Genomic DNA, 26759 nt, shown 5'->3' on the forward strand with positions numbered 1-26759 from the left:
GCGTATAAATCAGTGTAAAATTTCAACACGATCCACTGATACAATTTTTTTTTTTATTATATTTCAATATAACTATTTTTGCCAGTTTATTCGACAACTTTTTATGTCAGATATCCGATGATACGTTAATGTCTGTCGCTAAGTATGAACAAAGTTGGTCCATCTCTGGTGACAAGTTATACTTTTAAAAGTGGCAAAGAATACATTGTAAAGATCAAAGTTACTGTTTTTAAGGGATGTCAACGTAATTTGGAGCTTACTATTACCGATAAATGTACCGCCGAGAATTGGCAGTCTTTTTACGATGCTGCATGTTTGTTCTTTATCATTTTTTTATCTTATTTAATATGTTATTTTAAGGTTATATTAAGAAATCTCGAATCTCTTTTTGTATGTACTAGAACTTTAATATTCATGCAATTACTTGATTTGCTTTTTATTTCTAATTATGTGTTACTCAATTTTTAAGACATTGAAAATTTGACGCAGAAAACGGGAAATTACAAACATTTTGATGTATTTGTGGCTATGCTCCAATCTGGATTGTTAAAAGTAACATTTGTATTTAAATTATCCAATTAATTAAATAAAATAGAAGGAATTTAATTACAGACAAGCGAATCCATTACTCTGGATCTGCTGACATTCGAAGATTTACAATTGTTACGTGCCCGTAAACTTGAACGCAGTTCGTGTTCAAATTTGAATAATACGACAAATAATCGTCGATATCTTATATTAACGTACACGGTAGAATTTGATAGGTAAGTATATTTTGTAAATTTACTACATTTAATTAAAACACATTAAACATATGCCTTCAATCTGTTAAGAATCCATTATCCATTATCTTTGGAATATTGCGGTTTACCTAATCCTATGATATTACAAGCTACCATTAGAAAATTACAAACTGAACTTGAAAGATTGCAATCTACACGAATAAATAGAGATTTTCAGAAACGTGTTGAGCAACTGACAATTGCGAATCAAAAGCTTATACAAGAAAATCATAGGCTTAAAAATGGAGGTAGAAATAAATACTTGGATGTTTCGTAGATAAAAGTTCTAAGTATATTTTACTATTCAGGAAAAGGTTTAAAACATTTATTGGAATCAATTAAATCGTTAGAAAATAATGTTGTTAAGGAACGTGCGTCCTTTCAAATGCAAATTCAAAAACTTAAAGCCGAAAATGCAGCTTTGTTATTAAAAGTACAACAACTTACTGCATCTGCTAATAGAAAACCAGGAGATGGTAGTCCAGCATTAAAATGTCATAACCGTACATCTTCTACGCTTAGACGAAGCAGAAGTCGATCTTCTTCGATTTCAAGTCGTAATAAAACTTCTAGTTTATCACCAGGTGTAAATCAAAGCTATCAATTAATGTCAAAAATTTTATTTGTATAATTTTCCTAAAATGATTATTAATATATAATATATTAATATAATTTAATTGATAACTACAGGGAGTTCATTAGAATCGATTAGAATTCAACGATCTCCTTGCCGAAATTCGAAAGTATATAATAATAAAACAAAGAATTCAAGTTAGTATTTGATCTATGCTTAATTATAAAGTTCATATACGGTATGTCCTGTTTAACTGGAAATGTTCGGATATCTGGAAAAATATGAACAAATATTTCAGATGAAAGTTGTATCAAGGGGAACACACTGTGCTTTTTGTTATTTATTTGACCTCGCGATAACCTTGAAACATCCTGTAAAGGTGACATTAAAATTTTTAAATAGACGCCTCCATTTTTTGTAACATATTCTAGTAGATAACATTCAGACGTTTTTAAAACACTACAAACTTGTGTCTTTTGTACCATCCGCTAACGAGATATAAATTTTCAAATTCGACAGAGTAATACAGGGAATTATCCAAGTGTGACTGCTCTCAGTTGACTGCTTTGGAATCATTAAAAAAACTGCGGCCTTGTGTTTCGGCAATGCCATACTAATAGTAGCATTATGGAAAATATCTTTAAATATCCCCATGGTATATATCAGGCAACTCCAATGCCTGCAGGACAAATTTTAAAATTTTGAATTTTAAAGTTGATATGTCAATAGTGGTTGGTGCAAAAGATAAGAGTTTGTAGTATTTTGAAAACATCCGAATGTCAGCTACCAGAGTATGTAATGTAAAATGGAGGTATCCATTTAAATATTTTAATATCACCTTTACTTTTCAAGATCATCTTTTGTGTGACACATTTTTTCGCATTATTCGTATGTTTCCAGTTAAACAGAACATACTGTATAACCAACCCCAAAATTTTTTACCATAGAAATCGAGTTTGAAAATTTGGAGACAAGAATTCACACATTACAGAAAATGTTGAAAGAAGGGATAAGCATAAAGTAATAAATGAGTAAATTTTTATGAACAATTAACAAATATATATGCTAAGATGTATTCGTTTTTTATCATTGTTATTATTATTCTATTTTTCATATAATACAATTTAATTGAATGTAAATAGATTAATTACCTCACTATTTAAAATAGTGAAACTTGAAACACTTTTATAGATGTAAACTACTTTTGTTTTTCTGAAACTGTATGTGTTTTTGAAAATTATTGCTGATAAAGAAAAGAATAAATTACACATGTATAAGCATAAATAGAAAATACTGAATATTCTCCATAATGATGTACAAAATACCAATATAGAATTGTGTTGTATGTGATTTTAATTATATATAAAGTCATATATTAAGTCAAGTATATATTCTGGGAAATATTTTTTATATACACTATAATATTATGAATTCATTTGTTTCATTTAATATTATTTATGTTGTACCTATTCTATCACAATCATTAATAAAATTTAAAGTAAAATTTCAGTTAACTGAATTTTTCTGGTTTTACATTATTTTCATAATATAATATAGCACGTTCAATTATTGATGGTTTCTCATTTTTTGATTTCACATCATTTTGGCTTTCATCAACATTTAATTGTTGCATTTGTAAATTTGTTTCCTTTACTCTTGGCTTTGCAATCACTTCATACTTTGTATGCTTTGCTAATTCCTGAATAGCTTCATGCAAATATTGAATCTGACTTTCTTGTTGAGATGTCACTTGATTCAAATTTCTAATCTCATCCGTAAATGTTTGTAATTGTTGAAGCCGTGCTTCCTCTTTTTTTGCTTCTTTTGCTACTTGGCGATTGTATTCTAATATTAAACAACCACCAGCAACACTAAAAATAATAACCTCACCCATCAAATTAGCTCCTAATTCTATAGCCATAGTTTCATTCAACTTTGCAACTTTTGTAGGCTTACCAAGATTCATTATATACATTTTAGCTTTTACTTCTGCCCAATGGTAAACTGTAATTAAATTATAAAAATATGAAACATAATTATATGTGGTTATAATAGGTGTCTATAATTATTATTAATGATGATATCAATATTAATTACATCACAGTCAAATCATATAATTTTTTAAATGTTTTTATTTAAAAAGATTTATTGTACTTACATTGTGCAGGTGGTATAATAAAATATGTCCTAAACACAGGATGATTTTTTGCTTGATTAACAAGAAACTTGGCCAAGGGCTTACTAATTTGTTTAACAAATAAAACTCCCAATTTGAGAGCTGGAAAAACACCCACTACCATTTTTGCAACCTTTTTTATTCGTATAACTTCAATTAGAAAATCACAGTTTGTATTTAATTAAAACCTAGAAATCATATGTATGAATAAACATTGAAACATGCTTAAAATGTGTCACAAGTATTGACGATTTTCTAATAAATATAATATTTATCGTAATTATTATATGTTATATACATATTAGTTGAATAAATAATGAGAACGTAATATATAATAATGTCACGATGTCATGGCAAGTGAGATAAATCTCACATTGTATTCAAAATGATTACCTCACCTCTGAAATTATTTCAGAGTATAGCAGACAGCCATAGTGGTGTCATGATAGCATTGACTAAAGACAGAATAGACGTGACATTAAATGGAACTTTGTATCTCACGTTATGAAATATTGACCTGTCAAAAAATTAGGGTGCTTTTATGCCCTCTGCGACTTCCTACGGGAACATAAGAATTATCATAGATAACTCGTGAGTGATTATATCACCGACGAGATACAGAATAAATGTGACATATGTAACGTCGCGTTATCGACATCTTGCTGTTTTATCGATATAACTAATAAACACGCGAGTTCGGCATTTCCGAATCTACAGAATGTGTTGTAAATGTGACTATCTTGAATTCGCTTTTAGTATTTCCTTACACAATAAAGTAATAATTCCATTTTTTTTAATGTTCGCTATAAAAACATGTAGAGTATATATATATATATATATATATATATTATACATATAATATTGCTTTGTGTAGAGTTCTTTTTATACATTTATTTACTCTTAATTTTTTACTTTCGTCATATATTTATTATTAGTCATAATCATTAGTATAGTCTCTACATGATTTTATGCAATCAAACAGGGCAGATCCCTAATTTTATAGGTTCTTGTATATGCTAACTTTACTTAACCTCAGCGCTTGACCGCATGGTGCAGCACTAGCCTAGGAGCGACCAGGTCTATAAGCTTAAGCACTCCCATTTCCTTTTTGACCTTATTTTAATTTCATAGGAAAATTTTGTTTTAATTCAAACCACTATTATACTGAATCGATAACCTCGCATGCGATACAGAAATGATATGGGGATCAGGTGACCTCCAAAACATGAGACACGAAAAAGCATTGAATATCACGTCTATACTGTACATTGTTGGTGACAACAACAACAAAAGTATGCTATATGCATGTGTACGTGAATCACTTTTGAGTAATATTTGAAGGTTAAAAAAACTGATCAATACATCATCTTCAATGTTATGAATAATTTTTTGTTTATGAGTATTTGTATTGTGCGAAAAGTTATCTGTTAAACATGTTTTAATATCAAATACAGATATTTATCTATGAAATCAACTTCATGTATAGAATTTTTCTGTTAAGTGTGGTTATGTGATAATTTCACAATTATCATTACATTCAGAAGTTTGGAATTAAAAAGAATAGAAAATTATAAAGATAACATAAAATATCGTTAATAGTAAAGTGGTTGAAGTAATAGGAAGTCAATATTAATTATATAATTAAAATCATACGTTTAAAATCATTGATTTTATAGGTTAAGTGATTATCGAAAGAAGTGAACACTTGAAAAACTTATTTTTATTGAAGTCGTAATTATTGATTGAAAAGATGTATAATAAAAAGTTCAATATAGTTAATAACAATTATTCATTTATAATATGGGGTCTGGCAATACATTTAATATTATTATGGGGTGTACTTGATGTAAACTTCCATTCTCCCATTATTCAAGAACTACCAAATGTACCAATTTTAAGAAATGCACCAGCGAAAAGATTGGTCTTATTTGTAGCAGATGGTTTAAGATTCAGAACCTTCATTGAAGCACCACCAAAATTTCTCAAGTAATTAAAAATTATTTCTTAGATAAAGATTTGTTCTAAATTACAAATTATGTGTATATATACATGCAATAATGTAATTTTGTTCATAGACACATAATGACAGATACAGGCGCTTGGGGTATATCTCATACAAGAATGCCAACAGAATCTAGACCAGGCATTGTTGCAATTTGTGCAGGATTATATGAAGATCCTAGTGCTATATTTAAAGGATGGAAAGAAAATCCTGTTGACTTTGATTCTGTTTTTAATCAGAGTTATTTCTCATGGGCATGGGGGAGTCCTGACATTATACCTATGTTCACAAAGGGTATCACAACATACATAAATATTTGAAATAGAATATGATGTATGTAAAAAGAATCAGATTGATCTTTTGTGAAATTAGGTGCAGGAGAAAATGTACATGGCGATAGTTATCCTCCTGAATGGCAAAATTTTGATATAATGCATGGTCAAATTTGGCGTTTAGACTCTTGGGTGTTTGACAAATACATTGATTGGCTTAGAGAAGATGCCCACAAAGTTAAAAATGCTGAACGCGTTGTCGTATTCCTTCATCTTCTTGGCTGTGATACCACAGGACATACAGCAAAACCTCATTCTAGGTATACAAAATTTGCTAACTTACATTTTTTATACAAAAGCAGAATGATATTTTTAATAAGATTATAATTTCATTAGCTCTAAATTACATTTGAATGTAGAAAATATGTTGATAACATGAATTATGTTGATTGGAAAATAGAAGAGGTTGTACAAATGACAGAAAATTTTTTTGGAGATAATAGTACTGCATATATTTTCACATCTGATCATGGAATGACTGACTGGGGATCACATGGAAGTGGCTCTACAGATGAAACAGAAACACCATTAATTGTTTGGGGTGCAGGAATTAATGCATTTAATTTTCGTCAAAATGTAGAACAAGTTGATATCACACCACTGATTTCGTCTTTGATTGGTGCTCCAATTCCGATTAACAACGAAGTATAATAATAATATAAATTTTATTACTTGTTATTCTTTTTGATATTTATGTAATTTTTCAGGGTGTTTTACCATGGCAATATTTAAGTACTAATAATCTTAAATACATAAATCATGCGTTGTTAAATAATTTGAAACAGTTAACTTACCAAGTAAAAGCAAATCATAAAATGAATTGTGAAAATAATGGATTAGCTGATTGGCGAGAGATAGAATTAGACAATAAAATTTCTATTTTCGATAAAGATTCTGAAACAGAAGATCTAAATGAGAAATTGAAAGAAATTGTTAATACAATTAAGCTAGCTAAAAAGTCTTTGTTATATTTTCGACAATATCAAAGAACAAGATTTTTATTATATTTGTCTATAATATGGCTAGGGTGGATAATACTTTTATTCTTTAAAATAACTGGAGTTATTCGGCCCCGTCTTAATTCTTTTATTTTATTAATAACAAATTGTGTATTTATAGTTCTAGTAACTATGATACTTATCATGCATAAAGGTATGATATTTTATATATAACATAATTATTTGAAAAATAATTATTGGTTCTAATTTTAAGTAAAATAGTTTCAGGTTGTAATAATTGGAGATTACCCTGTTATGCGTTTTTAACTATGATTTCTTTCTGGCTAGCTACTCGAAGTATAATTATATACACAGTAAAATTAAAAGTCTGTAAAAGCAAATATTATTGGACAATAATTACAGGAATAATTTTTTTATTAACAATAATGTTCATTGGCTTAACATATAGATTTGCTTTTAGTATAGGAATGTTATTTATTACTCTTGTTCAGAAGATAGTGTTAAAAAATGCTCAGAGTCTATTTTTTTGGACAGCTTTGTCTCTAGCTATTTTTCCACTATTACCTGTTGTAGAACCATACCCTCGAGTTTACATCATGTAAGTTCAAATTGACATTAAGTCGTAATGTTTCTTTTATTAAATATTTTTAATTAATTAATTAAATCTTTAATTAAAATTGTTTTCAGAATTCTTAGTATATGTGTTGTAACTTTAATAGTTGCATTAAAAATGCATTCAAGGTATAGAAAAGCAGTCGAAATTTTTCGACTGATAGTCACAGGACTAATATACTTAGAATGTATAGATGGCCGAAGTTGGATATCATGGACGATTTTATCAACGACACCATTATATATTTTTACTTATCCTACGCAATTAAAAAAAAGGATGCAAGGAATCGTGTTGGGACTTTTCTGTCCACTTGTCTTATTATCTGCATCTTATGAACCTTTCTTTTTTATAATTCTTGCATTACATCTATCCTGTTGGTCACAATTTAATGTGTCTTCTATTCAAGTTTATCAAAGTACTAAAAATCCTTTGACAATAGAAGAGTTGCTTAAAGCAGCAATCTTTGTATCCTTTGTTAATTAATTAAGATTTAAACTCAAATTGAATTATTAAACTGTTCTCAATACCAATCCTGAACAATTTATTATAGATGCTATATACATTGCTGTGTTTCTTTGGAACAGGTAATATGGCGAGTGTCAGTTCGTTTGATCCGTCTTGGACTCGTCATTTCGTGACAGTTTTCTCTCCCTTTACAATGTTCCTGTTAATACTTTTAAAACTAAGCATTCCTTTAATGTTAATTGGATGTACAAGTCACACACTTGGATCTTCAAGTATTTTTCTAGGAGTGCTTTTACTGGGAGACTGCTTATCTTTACCACTCATGTATTATGTTACTCCTCAAGGAAGTTGGCTAGATATTGGTAGTGCTATAAGTAGATTTACAATTGCAATTTTCCTTCCATGCCTTATAGTATTATTGCATTATCTTTCATATCCTTTAATAACGTTCTCTCCAAATAAACATAAATTTTATATTAATTTAAAAAAAGATCATATTGTATAAAAAATATAAAATATGTATATAAAATCAACGATTTATTTATAATAAAGTGATCAAGCAAATATAATTGTTCTTATTTGATGTAGTAAAAATTGATATATTTTTGTTTTTCTTTTGAAAGAAATTAATATATTTCTAATATCTTCTACTTAAAAATTTCATTCTGTAAGAAGATAATTGAAATATAAATATGTAAAATTGGGTACTCTAGTAGCAATAATACTAAATCATGTATAATGATTTAAGGGTAATAATCAATTATTCAAGAAGTCCTGACGCAATATTTAATTTCTATATTTTTTAAATAAGTAATTTTTGTTTTTATATAATATGTCATTTAATTAATTATGCTTAAAATTTGAATTCTTTGTATTTCTTGGAGGCTTTCGAATCTTGACTTTGTTGCCGTTTGCGTTTACTCTGTAAAGAGAGAGATAAGCAAAATTAATTTAATAAATATTCAATTTATAAATTTATCAATATCCAATAATATATTTACTTTTTGCCGTTGTACATGATCTTGAAGCATGTCTGATAAATCTTCTCTCCTTAAATGAGCTTGTCGCGACCTCATTGTTTCTTCGTACCGTGATGCCATTGCTTCAGAGTCTAGGTCTAATTCACTTGGGTCTAATGCTAATTCAACAGCTCCATCTTTCTCCGTTCTTCCATCTGATGTTGTCCCACTTACTCCACGTCGTGCAGCAATTACAGACGGTGGTGCCTGACCTCCTGCTGCACCAGTCATATCATATACATGCGTACTACCCATCATGCTTGCTCCAAGACCTTCTGTTCGTCTTTCTTGCAAAACTGTGTACAAAGCAGGAGTATCGCCTCCTTCCATTTCGCTTTCAATTTTCTTTTTCCTTAATTCTATTGTTTCTGGAGTTTCCAATCCCGCCGGAATTGATGTTATTCCACTAGGTGTTATTAATCCTTCTGCACCGGGTGTAACTAAACCACTTGCATCTCCATCTCCATCTTTTCCTTCTCCTTCACCTTCTCCACCTTCCTCTGCATCTTCATCTTCATCTTCATCTCCGGAAGATTCTGATTCAGGTTCACCCCACATACCTCTATCTATTTCTTCATCCATATTATCTCCACCTGGTGTACGAGATATACCAAATACATCTCCATACAAAGGTCTACCTGTTTCATCTACGGGAGGCTTTCCCCAACCACCAGCATGATAACCAAATGCACATCCTTCCGGAATTGGTGCATTTAAACCAGGTATCTTTAAGTTGGGATAACTTGGTGGTGGTCCATACCGCTGCATAGCAATTAACCATGGAGGTGGTACTTTATGACAATTAGGCCCTACTGGCATGCCAAGGGCAGTACGCAATTCATCAGACAGTTCTCCAGGTTTCTTTTCCTTTAATCGAGTTTCGAATTCTTTACCCTCATAATATAAATCACCATGAATAGTCATACGAGGTTTAGTTTGCCATTTAAAGAATGCATCATGTAATTTCTGATAGTCAATGTCTATTTTGCCAAGCTTAGGTCTTGCTCTTTCTCGCATTTTAGCTTTTAACGTACGTGTATCATCTCGTTCTTGAAGACTTGCCCTCATTTCTGTAATACCTGTGCGTTTTATGAAATCTGGTAAGTCAAAAGGAGGCTTTTCTATACCACGTTTTCCTTGTAAATATTTCCTTTTGAAACACCAGTGTCTGGGTACAGGCACTGTGTTACGGTGGGCTTTTAGTTGTACAAGAAGTTTTGGGTCCCTTGCCGTAACATCATGCATTTCTACAACATCTGGTCGTCCTACGAGTTGTTTTAATTCTGCAACACTCAAACGCGTTAGCCTCTTCAGTTTCCTCTTGGATAGTCGTGGAGCTCCATTCTCTCCAGTTCCTTGTTGTTGTTGCTGTTGATTTGCATCATCATCAAAATCATCCAATGGTGGTACTTTACTTGGTACAGTACCTGTTGTTTGTAATGTTGTCACTGGTGGATACTGTCCTATTGGTTCTCCCTTTTCTGCCTCTGTAGATTTTGGTTCAGGTTCAGTTAGTTTGAATGCCTCAAATATTCTGGCAAATTGACGATACATTGGTTCTAAGTCATTAACAGTTGGAATTTCTTGAATGTATTCAATTTCTGGCAAATCTTCTTTTGGTTTTGCATTTTCTGCATTGTCCTTTTTATTTTCCACCTCTTTTCCATTGTGTTTCTTCCTCTTTTTCTTTTTCTTCTTTTTGGTCTTATTGGTCTTCACATCTATTTTCTCTGTTGTTGTTTCAGGTTCAAGTATGACATCATCTAACTGAGATACATCTTCTCCTATAGTTTCATGATTTGGTGACTTTCCTAATGAAACTATATCATTTGGATCTGCTCCCACTTCTTTAGCTCTTTCAGTTTTAAAAGCTAAAGCTTGTTCTAAAGCTGCTGGTAATTTCATGGAATCACTATCTGCATCTCGACCATTATCATCCGATGAAGCCTGATTTTGTAATTCACTTGGCGGACTTACTTTCAGACTTAATAAACTAGGTAATGTTTTTGGAGGATCTATTCCTGGTACTCCATGGTTATTTGGAGGCATATTCATTAAAGATGACATTTGATGAGCTATTTGTTGAGTCTGTTACAAAGTATATAATTGAAAATTACTAAGATAAATAAACTACAGTTTATAAGCGTACTTTATAAGCAACGAAACATAATACAAATTTATGTAAAATTTTAATTCAAATATAAATCAACATTATAGTAATTGATATATAACTAACATAATTTTCCTTGAAATGAAAACAAAACTAACCTCATTTCCTGCTATATTCTCCATGTCTGTGCGTACGTGTGTCCGATGACGATGACACAGCACTGCACTTGTTACCCGCCGAATTAATCTTGGGTAACTTATTTACAAGTGAGAGTAGTGAATGAACGAATGAAGAACTGCCAACGACACTAAGGGGTGTTGTTCTCCAAACGATGAGAAGATTTCGAACTGTCTCTGACTACTGTTGAAGTAAGATTTACAAATGATCGTTATGTGTGGTTAAACGATATTTATGCCTCAGATTGCTGAGAGCTTAATTTGATTCAAAATGTAAAACTCTACTGGGATTGTACTCTCCAAATGCTAAGAGAGTAAAACAATCTTTATTCCACGATTATGACTGCTCAAAGAAGTTAGCGATAAGACGATTTAAAAACGAAACTAACCTCCTTATTAATTTCGACTGGGCGTCCAATAAGGCCCAAAACGGAATATACATGCTGATTGGTTTTTATCGAACGCAAGAAAATAGCCAATCAGCAGGTTCGCTCATTGTTCTTCCGTGCGCTCGAAGTGCCGAAGATCCTGGGCGGGAAAAACGTAAGGCTTCGTATTTAATAATTCACTTAGGTAAGGGTCACGGAAATTCTTCGGAGTGTTCCTCGATCAATGGAATTGTTACAATTAGATAAATTACTCCTCGGAAGTAACCACATTTATGATTATTTGTTTTATTTATAATACTCTCGGCTATTGAAACCACAGTAGATATGGGAAATTAAAAGTACTGTTACAATTACTAAAAGAAATCGTTCTGAGTACTAAAGTCCCAACTCAAAAATAGCTTCTTAACTGCGAAAGTGTTCGTCATAAAATTACGCACGAAAATCTTCAAGTTTTTGTTCCTTCGGACAATGTCAGTATTTTCTACTGTTCATGTATTAAGACATTAAAAATTGATACATATTTATTTACAGCTTGGAATCAAGCCTTTAATAGAAAAATATTGATATTACATTATGTAATAATAAACTAAGTATGCATGTCATACGTATATACAACAGTACCTTACATACGTGTCGAAAAAAACATAGAATACATATACACTAGAGAACACTTCTTATTGTTAAAAAGGTTGGTTCATCTTATTGAATATTTCAATAAAATGTCAACAATTAGTCAGAAAAATTTATCATTTTTTATTTAAAAAATTAGTTAAAAATTCATAAAACAATTTACTTCCAAATATACAAAAAATGAAATAAATAATACATTACCTTTTACCAGTTTCAATTATTATTCCAATTTTAACTCATTATTTACAATCAATAGGAAAACATGAATTTTTATTAACAAATGTTGATAAAACCTGATAAAAGTTATTATGATCGTAACATAAATTATACAGGCATTTTAAATTATATCACAATATACATGTATATATATATAAAAGGTTAAGAAAATGTAAGATAAAATTTCTTGAATTAAAAAACATTTCTCTTCGAAAATATTTATATCTTATTCATATCATATGAGTAAATATTCAATATTAATTACCACAGCAATATCCATACTTTAAAAATAAATGAAAAAGAGGAAAGATATATATGTTTGACAGCATAAAAATAAAATGTTAATTTATGCAAGCACGGAAAATTATTTGACTACCAACGGAATAAATGTATTAAATATAAATATTAAAAAAAATGTTCTATGAAGAATAGCATTAATACACACACATATATATATATAAACATTTTTTATAATGCATATTTTATATAACTATATCAGGAAACTGGATAGAATGGAAAAAGGACTAGTATATTCTTCCACTTATGCTTATGTTTATTTATTAATTGTAGCGACTTAAGTCATTAAACTTGAAAATTTAATAAAAATATTCACAATGAGCATTCTTTCTTCTCCCTTACGTACGTTCTTATCCTTTCTCTCTTTCGCTTTCTCTCCCTCTCTTTCTCTCCTTTCCTTCCATACTTGTCTCTGTTACACGCAACATTTTTAATGAGCTAATGCGCGTGGTATGGAGATAATTTAACCAATAACTTGTACCCAGCACTCACTGGACACTTGTGTTGTCTGGTTATGTGTGTATGTGTGGTATGACGTATATGTACATTCAATTATTAATAATTATTATTAATAACAACAATAACTAATTAATACGAATAAAAAATGTTTTGCTCCGACAGACTCGATTTTTTATTTTCATTTTTTCCCCTTAGGATTCGATAAAAGTTCGTTTCAGAGCTGCTGCCTTTTGTCCATACATGTGAAGTATGTTTCAGCGATGTCAGTGTAACATGCAAATTCCGTTAAGCGAGGCCTCCAGTTTCGGCGATTTGCTGTGTTGAAAATTATCGATTTAAAAAATTCCAAACAGCGATTAGTCCTTGCTCAACATCAACATTGTCAATGACAATACATAAAGCTGGGTTATCTTCACTGTGCTGACTCTGGCATTAAAATTACAATAACAGCATGGTTCCTTTAGCAGCAAACTGATCAGACTTATCAGTTCACCTGCTTGATTGTATTACTGATTCAGTCCAGGATGACCACCATGTCATCTCCACGTACTGCTCTCTGTGGATGAGGAGGATGCAAAGGAGTTTGTAATCTACGCCAAGGTTTGCGCGCTGCCCTTCGAAGGTCAGCCGATGAAAGGGTTCTTCTAAGTCTTCTGCAAATTTATAACGATACAAATCTAAATATTTGCACTTTTCTTTTCTTGTTCCATCAGTAAACGCGTATAATGAAATATTATATTATAAAACATGCAACAATGCTCACTTTGTCTGATCTGAAGCACGAAAGTAAACGTCGTCAGGTGCATCCATCCACGAAATCACTTGTTTACGCGCATTACTTCTAGATAGCGGTGGACCATGTGGCAGAGTATGAGGATGAGCAGCTCTTCCATTCAGAGGTGGTGCTAGGGGAAGAACAGCAGGTGCTGTGTGTTCCAAAGTATGTTTTGGATGGAGCTGCTGAGAATGATGGGCCCTTTTTGCAGGTGGTCCACCAGGGAGCCCTGCACTTAGGGCAATACCTATTAAAAGTATTTATATTTATATAATATTTAATCTCTAAAATGCATGAAATATTAAAATAATATAAAACTATTAAACCGATGATGTGTATTCCTTTGGAACAAATGTTAAACTGTTCAATTTAATAATTTTGATTATTTGTTTTATTGGTTGAATACTTAAAGCTCTTAGGCACTCAATTATTTTACCTTCATCCCAATCCACATCAGAGTAGAAGCCAGTAAACAAAAATTATATTCAATACAAGGATCTAAAATTACATAATATACATATATAATAAACATGAATCTAAAACTTACCATCTGACCCGTTGATTTCATCGAATGGAGGTCTCGGGCGTTTCATTATCGTTTGTTGAGCCTGCATACTAGGTTGAGGTTGAGGTGGAGTTACCGTCAGCCTATCTACTTCAGATTTATTTGGTACCCTTTCATACAAAAGACTTCCATCTATAACAATAAAACTCATGATATTATAATACTCATAATAATAATCATGATATTAAATATAATTGTATTAGTAATAAGAAAAACATTTTATTCAATAAAAGCTTATGCACCTGGTGCTTTTGGCGGTCTAGGAAAAGAAACCCGATCTGGTTGTTTTCGTTGTGCTGGCGCTGTAAGGGCTAACCAATCCCAATCTCCAGGTTGTCGTGGAGCAGGATGATCACCTAAACGCGTTGCTATATCGGTTACACGAGGACGAGGTCGAGGTCGTACAGCACGTGCTAAAATACGTAACTCCGCAGGGCTTTTTGATGTTAATTGAGGAGAGGCGCAGAGGTGTCGCAATGGTGCTGCATTTATAGGTTGATGAGGTGCTCGCGCTGCATGACGTGTGCGTAATTGCGCTGCACATAATCGTCGTGCAGCTCGCGCCAATGCTGAAGTACGTAAATAAAACGCTGATCGAGTTTTCATCACAGGTCTGGGAGATCCACCGCCACCACCTCCACTTGCTCCGCTTCCCCGTAAATCAACGCCATGAGCACTCGCGTAATGACGACTTAGATGTGCTTTGAGCTTGAACTCTTTACCACAAGAAGGAATGCTACATCGATGAGGTCTATGAGCACCGCCTATTCCTTTGCTTTCTTCATCGGAACCGGTACCACCTCTTTTTCTTTCTAAATCAACATCATCCATACGCGATGGAACCTAAATGGAAAAAGTTTTTTTTGGAGAGGGGAGCAAGAAAAAAGGGAAAAGAAAGATAAAATATTTTCGTGCATTATATGATTATCATTACTTATATACGTATATTCATTGAAATATACCTTTAAACCGCCATATTTCTTCCAATATGTCCAACACGACTGACAAAGACGACATTGCATGTGTGATGGACCCCAAGCATACCACTGTGGACTTTGCATTACTTGACAACTTTCACATGGTTTTCCACTAACTCCAACCATCAATATTCCGCTATTATCAGTTGTCACGTTACCATTACTATTACCATTGAGAACATTCGTTGGTTTCCCATTACTGTTACTATTACTATTACCAAGAGGTACAATTGTTGCTGCAGAAGGGGCAGTTGTAGGTGGAGTTGTTTTATTGTAGTTTGGTATATAAACCTGCTTTAATTTACTTTCAGCTTCTACAGCTTTCACCCTTTTTTGTTGTACGTATCTATCGGTTGTCTTCCACATATAATAATATTCGATAACGTTCTTTAATGTTTTCCATGGTAACTGAAACATACGAGTATTTATTAAAACAACATATCATAAAGTAATGAACTTTGAGATTTCAAATATCTTGTGTACTTACAAAGTCTTGACGTATATCAGAAAAATCCTTTCCATACTTATCAAGGGCTTCTTCAAAAAGATTTGCTTCAGATGCACTCCACTCTTCCATTTCATCTCTGCATAATACTGGACCAGTGCTGGGTACTAAAGATGACATAGCTTTTGCAACATCATAATTGTGCCGATGTAAAGTATCCATTGCATGGAACTACAAACATAAATTGGTGTAAAGTATGTTTTTTCTTCATAGTTAGTTATATAGTTATACAACAGTAACAATGATAATGATATTTACAAGAGTAATGTCTCTAGATGCAGCTGCTGCAGACATGTGTAATGATGGCTGTTTAACTGAAGACGAACAGTCTAAAGCTCTTGCAAATGTGCCTACAGATCTACTGACAACAAGGAATTGATCAATTTGACGGTCTGTTAATGAATGCCGTGGCGTCCAAACCAACGTTTCCAAATCTTGCAACCTACGAGGATCTGATTCTCTTTCAGCAGGTGTCAGCGGAGCTGGTGCTATTCCATCAGCTTGATACCTACTACCTACTCTAATTTCACCTGCAATATTTTACATTGATTAAATATAATATATTGATTTAAATATATATAACAGAAAGTTAGAATAAATATGATCATAGTATCTGAAAATTTTTAATATTAATGAATACCTTTGTCAGCAAGCAAAGTACGTTGAGCAGGATCAAATACTAAGCAATAGAAGAAAGAGTCCTCTTTGTTTAAATAGCTTAGTAAAGATTCTGTTTCATTTAATAAGGTTACACAGCATTTGCCTCTTATATGAGTTGCAGGCATTGTTTCCACCTGACGCGATAGAAACAATTCTCTGTGCTTCATTTGATGACGTTGCTTAGAACTTAATTCTGTTACTCCTCCAGCACCAACTACATTTTCTTCCATCCCTGTGTGTAAGAAGGATTAAAATTATATTTTACTATTTGAAATGTATAAATAAATATTCTAAAAAAGCTTAAATAACAAAATATTTTACTCAAAAATAAAAGGATTAATGAAGGCTATATAAGTAATATATTAAAAAATAACTAAGTAATTTTATTGTTTTTTATATAATATAATACCAATAAAAATTTAAAGCAAGATTACATTTAAAGCAAGATTACTAGTATCTTTAATTAAATGTACCAAAAAATATTAATCTTTTACATTATTTAAATTTTTTTTCATGAAAAATGGAATTATCCATAAATTTATTCATGCAAATTTGGCCTTTCATCAGTATTATTCTTTTTCTTTTGTAACATAAATAAATAAAATGTAAATGAAACGTAGGAATGTGGCAGAATCAATCAAAACTTATGACAATGAACTAAAATATTAGTGAGAGCGGGCAACAAAAGAAGAAAAAGCAACATTGATTGATGTATTATATATCATAACAGAAATGGAATTAGCTTCCAAAGAAATGTAAATTATTTGAAGAAGCCTCAGATTACTAAAGAATTATCATTTTGTGCAGCGGGATTTTTGTCTAGGTAGTAGAATTATTAGAATTGTTTTAATGAGAATGAATTTAGGATTTATGTATTAGAATAAAATTGCTATTGCAGTGACATATAAAAAGATTAATAAAAAATGTAGATGATTATACGAATAAATAGAAAGAATGACGAAACGATTGTAACTGTATATTGTCATGGAATGTATGGGTTCATTAAGCTTCACACTTAATGATTAAATCCCCTTTCCATATAACTTGAAAGAAGAGGCCTTAGTTAAACCCAATTTATTGTTTCTTTGGCCTTACAGTGAATCTAGCCAAAACTAATGCCATTCACCAAGATTACAAAGAATTTTATAAATCCCGCCGCTAGATCATTAGCCTTATATCATCACTGGCTTCTATATGAGACTAACAAGACAACCAAAAGGTGCATGATGTGTAATACTTACTGATGAATTGATTAACATTCAATTTTCATTACTATTTGTTTTAAATTATGTAAATTATGTAATATTTACTATTAACAACAAATACATTGAATTTTCGTATTAATAGTTTTCTTTAGAATCTCATAAATGGTGAAGAAATCTAATAAAATTCATCTGTAAGGGGCACCTTTTAACTGACTAGTTCACTCACCATGAGGCTCTTGGGCCTCTGACAGTGGAGCTTTCAGCCAGCCCCCCTTCCCGCCCCCTTTGTTCATCACTTTGGGCCCGATCCCATCTTTATTAGTCATTTCCTTAGTAGTATCTGGATTCTCCAGTTTCTGATTCTGCATGTTTGCAGGGGATTCTGACCTCTGCTGCTCCGCGTTTGCCACTGCAATTTGTATCATAGAACCCACTCTACTATGTTTTTCATCATACTTTTTCTCTAATACAATTTTAACACATGCTTTCAAAATTTATTTTTCTATAAAATATAACAACTAAGGACGCAGGCAGCCTTCAACTTCATTGGCCAATGGTTTTCATCTATTATGATATCTAGCTACATTTGGCTAATATCTAAACAATTAATACATATATGATATAAAAAATAACTTTGATTCTGTCAACCAATTCCACTCACGTTTCTATTTACAATTATACTGTGATCATGTAAGTAAATCATCAAAGACCTTTATTTAAAAGCTTATCATATAATGGTATTAATATAGACTACAATAATATGACCATACAATATCGAAATATTACTATTATTTCAAATATCATCTTCACACAACATTACAAATTATTGCATTATAAAGCGGTTTTTAAGTTGGAATCATAAAAGTTGCGACTATGAAAAATACCAAATCTAAACAATATTAGAAATCTTAATGAATTTACACACAATTCTCGAATATTATAAAAAATTTAAAGAATTTCATATATCAAAGGTTGTTAAGAAAAAATGGAAGTGAAATGATTCTGTGATCATGAGAAGAAGCGCGACATCTCAAACGCATACTCTTCTTAATATTTTCATACTGTTCCACACAGAACAATACGGAATCTGTTCAAGACAAAATTCGTATATTTTTTTCTGAAATTTGAGAGTATAGGAATAGTGGAGCTAGAGAGAACGAGAGAAAAAGGGGAAAAAAACCCGATTCGAAGCAAATACCGGCAGACGGACATAGAGCTACGGGCAAAGAGGAAGAGACACGACAAAGTGTATATTCACGTATACATACACGTACATACACGTACATATACCTACATACTGTAGAAAAGAAGAGAAGGGAGGAAAAGAGAAGCGGGGGAGTAAATGCTTAAAACGAAGATGGCTAGTGGGGCCCACCATTTTCGCCGAGACACATATACATTCGTTTGCGCGCGAACATTATGTATGTATGGATATGTGCACGCGCGCGCGTGTGTCCTGTTTCTCTCTGCCTGTTATTCGTACATGTCTATGTGTCCGGTTATCGTGTATGTCTATCGGTGTTCTTACAAGTCTGTGTCCGAGTACACGCAACACATACCCAACCGACCCCTGCGTCAGTCATTCATTTAGTTCAGGGTGGCGGGAAGCAAGGAGGGGTGGTATGAGGGACTTGGGTGAGAGGTAGAAAGAGGGAGAGGTGGGATGGCAGGCGTACCACCCCCAGCCCACCCCCGGCAGATCGATACAACCCCCATTTCACCCCTCTGCCACCCCCAACTTTACTTATTATACATTCCCACCCCCAAATCCCCGCGTCTCATTATCTTTGCTATTGCAAAGGAAAAATCGAGAAAGCTTCGGAGGCACATATATATGCATATATATGTATTAAAACGCGTGAAATTGAACAAATTATTTTTTATTTTTGAAATCATATTATCTTCCTCGCACGAGAAAGTATATGCTGAAATGTAACGTGTCTAAAAATTCTGAATATCGCAACAGCGATGGCGACACATTCCAACGATTATATTTTCTCGATTTTCGTTAAAACATTATATAGAAATGAAAATGCATTTTTTGAGAAGATATTTCATTTGTTACATGTCCCTTTTAGCGGGAACATGGGAGTGATAATAACGAGCAATTTCACGCTTTCATCGCCTCGAATCGTTCGAAACTATGAAGAATATTCTTAAACCAACATAGTAAACGTTTCTGTTAATAGCATCAATTATGCATGCGTTTTCATCACATCATTTCTCGAAGTAACAATCAATTGAATATCTAATATATGTAGCATAATCTACCTACTAATAATATTGATCAAAATATGTACTTTCTTTTTAGAAAGTAAAAATGTTCGCAATCAATACGAAAATATTTTTATTTTCTTCATTTGCGAATGCTTATCGATCTGCACCGTGACGCGAAGTAAAATAAATAACGTTATTACCTTATCTTCAATGCATTATTACTTATATTAATTAAATTATTATTAATAATTATTATCTACAATGCATTAGTATTAATATCCAATCAACTAAACATCAACAAAAAATTATCAAAATACTAGTTTTTATAAATTACACGTTCAAATCTAACACTATTTGAACATGATATCAATTACACAAAAAAATATAATATGTGTGTTTGTATGTATGGTCTAAAATTCTAAGTAAAAACCAATTTCTTATCAAAATATACTAGGCAAGTATTTTCAAGTTTCTTAAAATGCAACGTAGCACTATGCTATAATATATCTTTTTACAATAATATAAATTTCACTTACACTGATGCTTATCTGCAAGCATAATTAATGTAGATGGCAAATCCCTCCGCCTAAAGAAGCACATGACTTTTGCTTCAACATTTCCACTTGCCGTCTAAAATAGCAAAAATCTTCTATAAATATATATTCCAAAAAAAAGATACATATACTGTGTTACATTTAAATTACTGCACCATTGCATAATTGAACTTTACTTATATCAATCACAATAGAAGAAACATAATACAACAATAATTTCATTTCTTACCTTATTCAATTCTTCTATCCTTCTTATCTGGTAGGGAGATGTAGAGGACGTTTCAAAATATACATAATCTATAAATTAAAGGAAGAGGAGTCTATTTAATAATGCTTCTTTACAAGAGAAAAGCTGTAATAATAGTATATATAAAATGTGTATGTGTAAAGAAAACCGTTTAATTATATTTTACATGCAACATATCAATAATTTCAATTCATAAATATTTGTAATTTAACTATATAAATATTAGCTTATTTATAAATGAGAAGCGATTGATATATAAAATCTTATATATATATATATATATATATATATATATATATATATATATGAAATGTTTACTTATATTTCTATGAAATACAAATATCGATGCTATACTGTTTGAAAATACATGAACGCGGGCATACGAGTAAGAGAACGGAAAGAAAAGAATCTTGTAATTTGCATAGAGAGAATATGCTTATCAGAAAAAAACAAAGTATACCATTACAGAGTAGTAGAGAAAAAACAAAAATAGAATGTACACATCCTAAATTCTAGTCCAGTGCACGTTCGCAAAATGCAGTCTGGATTTTGATATTCGATTCTTCCTGCATAATCAACATTAAAAAGAGGAAGACGGAAAAATAATTTTGCTGAAATTACACTAGTTCCCTGGACCATTGGCGCGTAGATGAAAACACATTCTGATAATCTATCATCAAGGAATTTTTTCAAATAGAATAAAAATTAGTAAATAGAAAAAAGAGAGAAATTCTGAAATATTGAATTTTAATCATCCGAATCATCATGCAAGAAATTAGTATGACCTGAACGAAGGGCGAGAGTGGGGAAAGAGGGAGAGCAGAAGGAAAGCAGACGTACATACGGACGCCAGAAAAGAGAGGGGGGTAGGGAGATTGGATGGAAAGGTAGAAAGTTAAGGGGCTGCGCGGGTAAAACGAAGATAGGGACGAAGATACAGAAAAGGGGGGGAAAACGCCATATCGTGGACACCATTTGCAAACATGAATTTTCTGTATGCTAATTAAAGGTATGAGGAGCCAGATTCGATAGATGGACGCATGGCCTCATCAGCCGGCGAAATGTGCATGGTTATTTTACCTCCCACCCGGTACATGTTGGCCGTCATGTTGCTGGCGTCCTGTGTGGCCCCGAGAGCGAAATTAGCGTTCTCGTGGTTACCGTGGTTCTCGTGGTATTCGGCCGGCATCGGCATGAAGGCTTCTCGTCCTTCAACTACGTGAATCTATTAGCCGACACTTCCCACTTGTCCACGGAGTTAACACTTCGCGGTGTCACTCCATCGTGTTTGTTTGTCCCAATAATCGAGGAAAAAGATTTTCGCGCTAGCTTCTCTAAATCTTATTCGCACATCGACTCCGATTCTTTCCACGTACAGATATAGAACATTTGAATGATATTCGTAAATGCACACAAGATATATAAAAAAAATTACACACTGAATTTCGTTCACGTGTCCGTTACCGTAACGAGCATCGTCAGTGGCCGTTGCTCCGTTCATACAGGAACACCGCCATTTTCATTCTGCCGAGCGGGCTACATATACGATCAGGCAATATACGGCCTGCTCCCCTCTACCGGGGATTCTGGATTCACTTGCTTTCCTTCGTAACCCGCGTGCATTCAAAAACTCCACTTAAAACATCTGTTCGCGATCCCTAAGTGTTATTTATTTGTTCCGATTCTATTATGAGATTCTACTTCGACGAATTTTTGATAGAAAACACGTAATCAGACACGATACAACCCGGTCAACGAATACCACAAAATAAGGCCACGGATCGGATACTACTAAGACCCGACGATTGCGCGGTCTCGAAAGCGTCTGCGTTACCTTAAGCAAGAGTGGGGGTAACTGGACGATAGAGTGCAAATTTGTCTGCGCACTCTTCAGCATACCCGCGAAATTCGAAATCATTTCCTTGATGTTTTTCTATTATTTACTATAAGATGTTTGTCTAAGAAGGGTAATTATTTCTTATTAAAAGTAAATAGATATTTACTTTGGATTTTAAATATATTTATACAATAGAATGATTTATCTTATAAAACCGAATAAATATAGAAACACACATGTAACGTGACAATAAATAAAAAAAACTCTCATGTAGTATGTGAAATATTTATATATTTACGAAATTAGTCTTTCTATACAATTGCTTACGCGCAGTCACATATTTCATCTGTTTCAATTAATAAAAAATTGTATGTAAATGAATAGTTAAAATTACTCACTAGTTTGTAGAGCCTGTGTGAGCTTGCCTTTCGCGTAAAACGTTTGGTAATGTTTGACTAACAATAAATAATGACGAATAGTCGATTTGATGGAAATACGTAACGCAAAATTATATTTATATGTACACAGTAGTAATAGTAGTAATAATAATACATATTCGTGAATCGATTCGTGTTTATAATTTAGTTTTTTGCAATTTAGGTAATCTTTTAAGGCACACCCCACGGTCTTTACCAAGCAATTTTGTTTTTTGTTCATTAATATTATATAAATAAATGTATACTGTTGTGGATGCTATTAACCTAAATTTATTATATATATATCATATTACTATTCGTAGGAATATTTCTACTAAATATAATAATCTGTTCTCTGTACATAATTCTATGTCTTTCTTATGAATCTTTTAAAATAGATAGTCGTATCATTTATTAATGGTAATAATGACAGTAACATTAATAAGAATAACAAGATAATGCATAAGTGAGATGCGTAAGATGAGACCATGCTCTTTTTTCCTTCATTATAGTATTTATATCATGAGTAGTAAAAATGATGAGTGAAAATCACATTTCATAATCTTCTTAGAATGTGAACACATTTATGAATTTCGATAAAGTATTTCCGCGACAATCAAAAAGAGAAAACAATGAGCACATATATAAGATAAAAGATTACATGTATTACATACATAATTTTAATTACAATTAACATTAAATTGTGTAATACTACTCATGATTTAATTTAACATTAATATAAAATACTTATTTATGCCAATTTCGACAGTTTTTGTTTTTGTATGTACAAGAATAGCATCCAGACTTTGTTTTTCCGGTTGCGTATTTCTACTTACTATGATACTATTGTTTACGGATAAAAAAATACTAATATATCGCATTGTCGTTGCACGGGCAGTGTTTACGCAGTTTTTGTCCATTGATAAGGCACCAACTTTTATGATCCTGAGATTCAACCCGCATGCTTCGACAGATTTAGAGGCATATCTAAACGGGACAGAAATAAAATGAATTTTCTTTGTAACATTTAATAAATACCAAATAATATATTCTTAAAAATTTACCCGAAGGAGGTGTAAGAGTCTGTTCCCTGTAGTCTTTGTAATGATGAACCGGAGGAGATGGTGGATGAGGTGGTGGCGGTGCGTATAATGGCATAGGAGGTGGGTAATGGACGGGTGATGGATAATGCATCCATAAGGGAGCTCTATATGGTCCAGGAGGTAACATTGGTACACCATAAAGTGGGTGCTGAAGAGGTGCATTAGTTGTACCAATGTATGGATCCATTCGTACTCTTGGATATGAATTATTTGATGAGTATTTCACAGTTTGTCTATCGTCTGGTTTTAATAAATTCCTCAAAAAACCTTGCTCGTGACTTGGTTTATCTTCTCCCAAAATACTTGTTATACTATATGAAGATAATTGTTTTGGTGACGGAGTAGGAGCCGTTGTTGTACAAGCAGGCTGTGGTGTTGCGCGCCTTTTCGACGCTTGATCTTCTAACGATACTCTCTCTAATTCGCGCAAGATACGTTTACGAGGTGAAACGACATTCGGATCTAGGAGACGGGCCAATTTGTCGATAATTAGGTTCAAAACCTTTCCCGTCGATGTTCCATTTGCTTTGCGAATTGGTTTTATATAATTTGTTACTGATTCTGGAACGAGTAACAAAGAAGTAGGATCTAATGGACGTCTACGCTTTCTTGCGATTAGACGAGGATGCGCGCACAAATGATTTTTCGGACTTCTATAATAGTAAAAATTAAACTCTGTAGATATTCTACGTCTTGGGTTTGCTTGTTTCCAACAATGATCTCTTTGCCAAGGACTTGACTGAACCGACGAATTATCATCAGAAACTGTAAATGTAAATAATGATGTTAGATTTGAGTTAATTTCATAGAAAACAAATTGTGTGTTTGTATAACTTACCACTAAGAGAGGTGGAACTCTCTTGTCTATTTGGAGTTGTGCTAGCTGGTGGCCAAAAGGTTTTCTTTGGAACTGGAAACCATGTAGTTCTTTCTCCATCCCTGCGATGGGATAGTTCCAAGATAAACTTGCCGTCTTTAAAAAATTTTAAACGTCCACCAGGAGTTGGAAGTAGATTATTATCGATGCGTGTTTCTGAATGATGTGTTGATTGGGGGTTTGAATTTTTACCATTTGCCTTGGTAAGGGTTGAGTGTAATGTAGAAGGATCACGTGAGCACATTTCTCTTGTGCCCCTCACGTGACCTGCGTGAGCATGACATTCTGCTGACTTCTCGCGCATGCTGATACTTTACCGATATCCATTTTTCTCCGCTTGACCTTTCATACTTTAGCCTCTTAATATCACTTTAACAAAAGAGGCAGAACCTTAAATGGGTTCTTGTTTTGAAACTATGAATGACAATTTTGAAGATATTTGCTAAAGTATCTTTGTTTCACAATTTGAGGAAAGCATCTTTTACAAGAAAAGAAATGAACACTTGGTAAAACTTAAGATATTAGACACTATGAAAAGACATTAAAAGGATTCAACAATAATGTTAATAGTAACAAAATAATATAGTAAATGTAGGTTTCTTACAGAATCAACAAAGTTGATAACAACAAGCAGACAGAATCATATTGATCTTATTCCTTTAAAACTGTCAAATTGACATTAGGTCAAAAATTGACAGTGAGAGCAGCGTTACTCTGAAATTTAGCTGATATATTTTTTTCTTATGTCCAAAAACATTTGTTTGGGTAATGTGCCAGTTAATGATGTATCAATTGAACAGAATAATACTGAATAAAAAAAGCACACTATCATTGATCAAACAGTAACATTTTGTGCAAAATTCCAAAAGGAATTTTCTATACATGAGTGGCAATCGCTGGACACCCACCCACCCACGCACTGCCGCCTTCTGCAATCAGTTCTATTTCATTTCGAATAAGCAGCTCGTCACGTTAATAGGCTTATTCAAAACCAAGCACGTTGATATTTCATAAATTATTGTAACTGGCGTACAAGTTGGCTTTCTAAACGGAAGATTTTCACGGATCAAACACGGGACGGGCACTCTATAGTAGAAAACACAGTTTGACCGACACATGTGTTTCACTTCATCCACGAATGGTTTACGTGTCCACGGCAATTGAGTTTATTCGTTCGATGACCCTTTAGAACGTGCATCTACCATCGTTTTCCTCGTGATTTTCGATGTTCGGATGTAAAAAAAAAACAAGAATTTCTCGCCTTCGTGTATCCTTCTCGTCGACAACACTGTGGCGGTTCGCGGTCCGCGCGTTCCTCCGTTTCTTGGTCCAACTCCCACGATCAATCTGCAACACTTCCTTCAAAGTACGGAGTTACGTTAAATCTACTATATCCGATATTCAGAAAATCTAATTTGGGACTTTATTTTCAGTGAACATTAAAAACACATCGATCGATACAAACTATTCAGAGTAGAACGACACTGTGCATTCTCGTTCGACTCCAATTATCTATATGTGGTGACAATCTATACTGCACTATAAAATGATCTTTCCGACTTCTTGAAATTTGTTTATTTCGTTGGCATTTGAATTTTGTTTGTCCCTGATTGACCAATCAA

The 26759-nt window shown here is 32.7% G+C and overlaps 6 protein-coding genes and 1 non-coding gene across 14 annotated transcripts; 2 read left to right on the forward strand and 5 right to left on the reverse strand.

Annotated features, from left to right (window-relative positions):
* Positions 1–144: 144 nt before the first annotated feature.
* LOC138185971 (centrosomal protein CCDC61) lies at positions 145–2743 on the forward strand. 2 transcript variants are annotated; one of them, XM_069125353.1, is made up of 7 exons: positions 145–313; positions 470–552; positions 613–764; positions 834–1030; positions 1091–1366; positions 1473–1553; positions 2304–2743. In XM_069125353.1, exons 1-7 carry the CDS (start codon positions 145–147, stop codon positions 2378–2380), a joined length of 1035 nt encoding a protein of 344 aa, XP_068981454.1. In that variant the 3' UTR covers positions 2381–2743. The 2 variants fall into 2 exon arrangements, with proteins under 2 accessions (XP_068981454.1, XP_068981453.1); XM_069125352.1 differs by having other exon boundaries at positions 145–384; positions 472–552; positions 1091–2743.
* LOC138185973 (optic atrophy 3 protein homolog) lies at positions 470–4157 on the reverse strand. Of its 3 annotated transcripts, none has more exons than XM_069125356.1 (3): positions 3926–4157; positions 3515–3720; positions 470–3360 (listed from the first exon to the last, which is right to left on the reverse strand). In XM_069125356.1, exons 2-3 carry the CDS (start codon positions 3654–3656, stop codon positions 2867–2869), a joined length of 636 nt encoding a protein of 211 aa, XP_068981457.1. In that variant the 5' UTR covers positions 3657–3720; positions 3926–4157; the 3' UTR covers positions 470–2866. The 3 variants fall into 3 exon arrangements, with proteins under 3 accessions (XP_068981457.1, XP_068981455.1, XP_068981456.1); XM_069125354.1 differs by having other exon boundaries at positions 3931–4155; XM_069125355.1 differs by lacking the exon at positions 3926–4157 and having other exon boundaries at positions 3515–3906.
* Positions 4158–4578: 421 nt separating this feature from the next.
* On the forward strand, positions 4579–8459 carry LOC138185962 (GPI ethanolamine phosphate transferase 1). Its single transcript, XM_069125338.1, has 8 exons — positions 4579–5518; positions 5608–5828; positions 5907–6126; positions 6226–6511; positions 6574–7018; positions 7087–7423; positions 7513–7903; positions 7989–8459. Exons 1-8 carry the CDS (start codon positions 5283–5285, stop codon positions 8406–8408), a joined length of 2556 nt encoding a protein of 851 aa, XP_068981439.1. The 5' UTR covers positions 4579–5282; the 3' UTR covers positions 8409–8459.
* Positions 8460–8677: 218 nt separating this feature from the next.
* Sf3b2 (splicing factor 3B subunit 2) lies at positions 8678–11679 on the reverse strand. Its single transcript, XM_069125344.1, has 3 exons — positions 11191–11679; positions 8905–11010; positions 8678–8825 (listed from the first exon to the last, which is right to left on the reverse strand). Exons 1-3 carry the CDS (start codon positions 11212–11214, stop codon positions 8757–8759), a joined length of 2199 nt encoding a protein of 732 aa, XP_068981445.1. The 5' UTR covers positions 11215–11679; the 3' UTR covers positions 8678–8756.
* A 1305-nt stretch (positions 11680–12984) lies between these two features.
* On the reverse strand, positions 12985–22716 carry MTA1-like (metastasis associated 1-like). Of its 4 annotated transcripts, XM_069125335.1 has the most exons (12): positions 21985–22713; positions 20887–20954; positions 20640–20733; positions 18113–18295; positions 16662–16913; positions 16280–16551; positions 16004–16192; positions 15502–15924; positions 14782–15382; positions 14522–14671; positions 13963–14221; positions 12985–13852 (listed from the first exon to the last, which is right to left on the reverse strand). In XM_069125335.1, the coding sequence occupies exons 1-12, from the start codon at positions 22097–22099 to the stop codon at positions 13714–13716; spliced, it is 2745 nt and encodes a 914-aa protein (XP_068981436.1). In that variant the 5' UTR covers positions 22100–22713; the 3' UTR covers positions 12985–13713. The 4 variants fall into 4 exon arrangements, 3 of the variants coding, with proteins under 3 accessions (XP_068981436.1, XP_068981437.1, XP_068981438.1); XM_069125336.1 differs by lacking the exon at positions 18113–18295 and having other exon boundaries at positions 21985–22711; XR_011174753.1 differs by lacking the exon at positions 12985–13852 and having other exon boundaries at positions 14082–14221; positions 14411–14671; positions 21985–22715.
* Positions 17658–17823, reverse strand: LOC138186561 (small nucleolar RNA U85). The gene has a single exon (XR_011174921.1). It is a non-coding gene; the product is annotated as a small nucleolar RNA U85 (small nucleolar RNA).
* A 284-nt stretch (positions 22717–23000) lies between the features above and the next one.
* H (transcriptional corepressor hairless) lies at positions 23001–26675 on the reverse strand. Of its 2 annotated transcripts, XM_069125351.1 has the most exons (4): positions 25742–26675; positions 25099–25506; positions 24222–25025; positions 23001–24144 (listed from the first exon to the last, which is right to left on the reverse strand). In XM_069125351.1, exons 2-4 carry the CDS (start codon positions 25439–25441, stop codon positions 24110–24112), a joined length of 1182 nt encoding a protein of 393 aa, XP_068981452.1. In that variant the 5' UTR covers positions 25442–25506; positions 25742–26675; the 3' UTR covers positions 23001–24109. The 2 variants fall into 2 exon arrangements, with proteins under 2 accessions (XP_068981452.1, XP_068981451.1); XM_069125350.1 differs by having other exon boundaries at positions 25099–26675.
* Positions 26676–26759: the final 84 nt, after the last annotated feature.

Source organism: Bombus flavifrons, chromosome 13 (genome assembly GCF_040668555.2).
Source record: "Bombus flavifrons isolate JBK064 chromosome 13, iyBomFlav1_principal, whole genome shotgun sequence".
NCBI classification, from domain to species: domain Eukaryota; kingdom Metazoa; phylum Arthropoda; class Insecta; order Hymenoptera; family Apidae; genus Bombus; species Bombus flavifrons.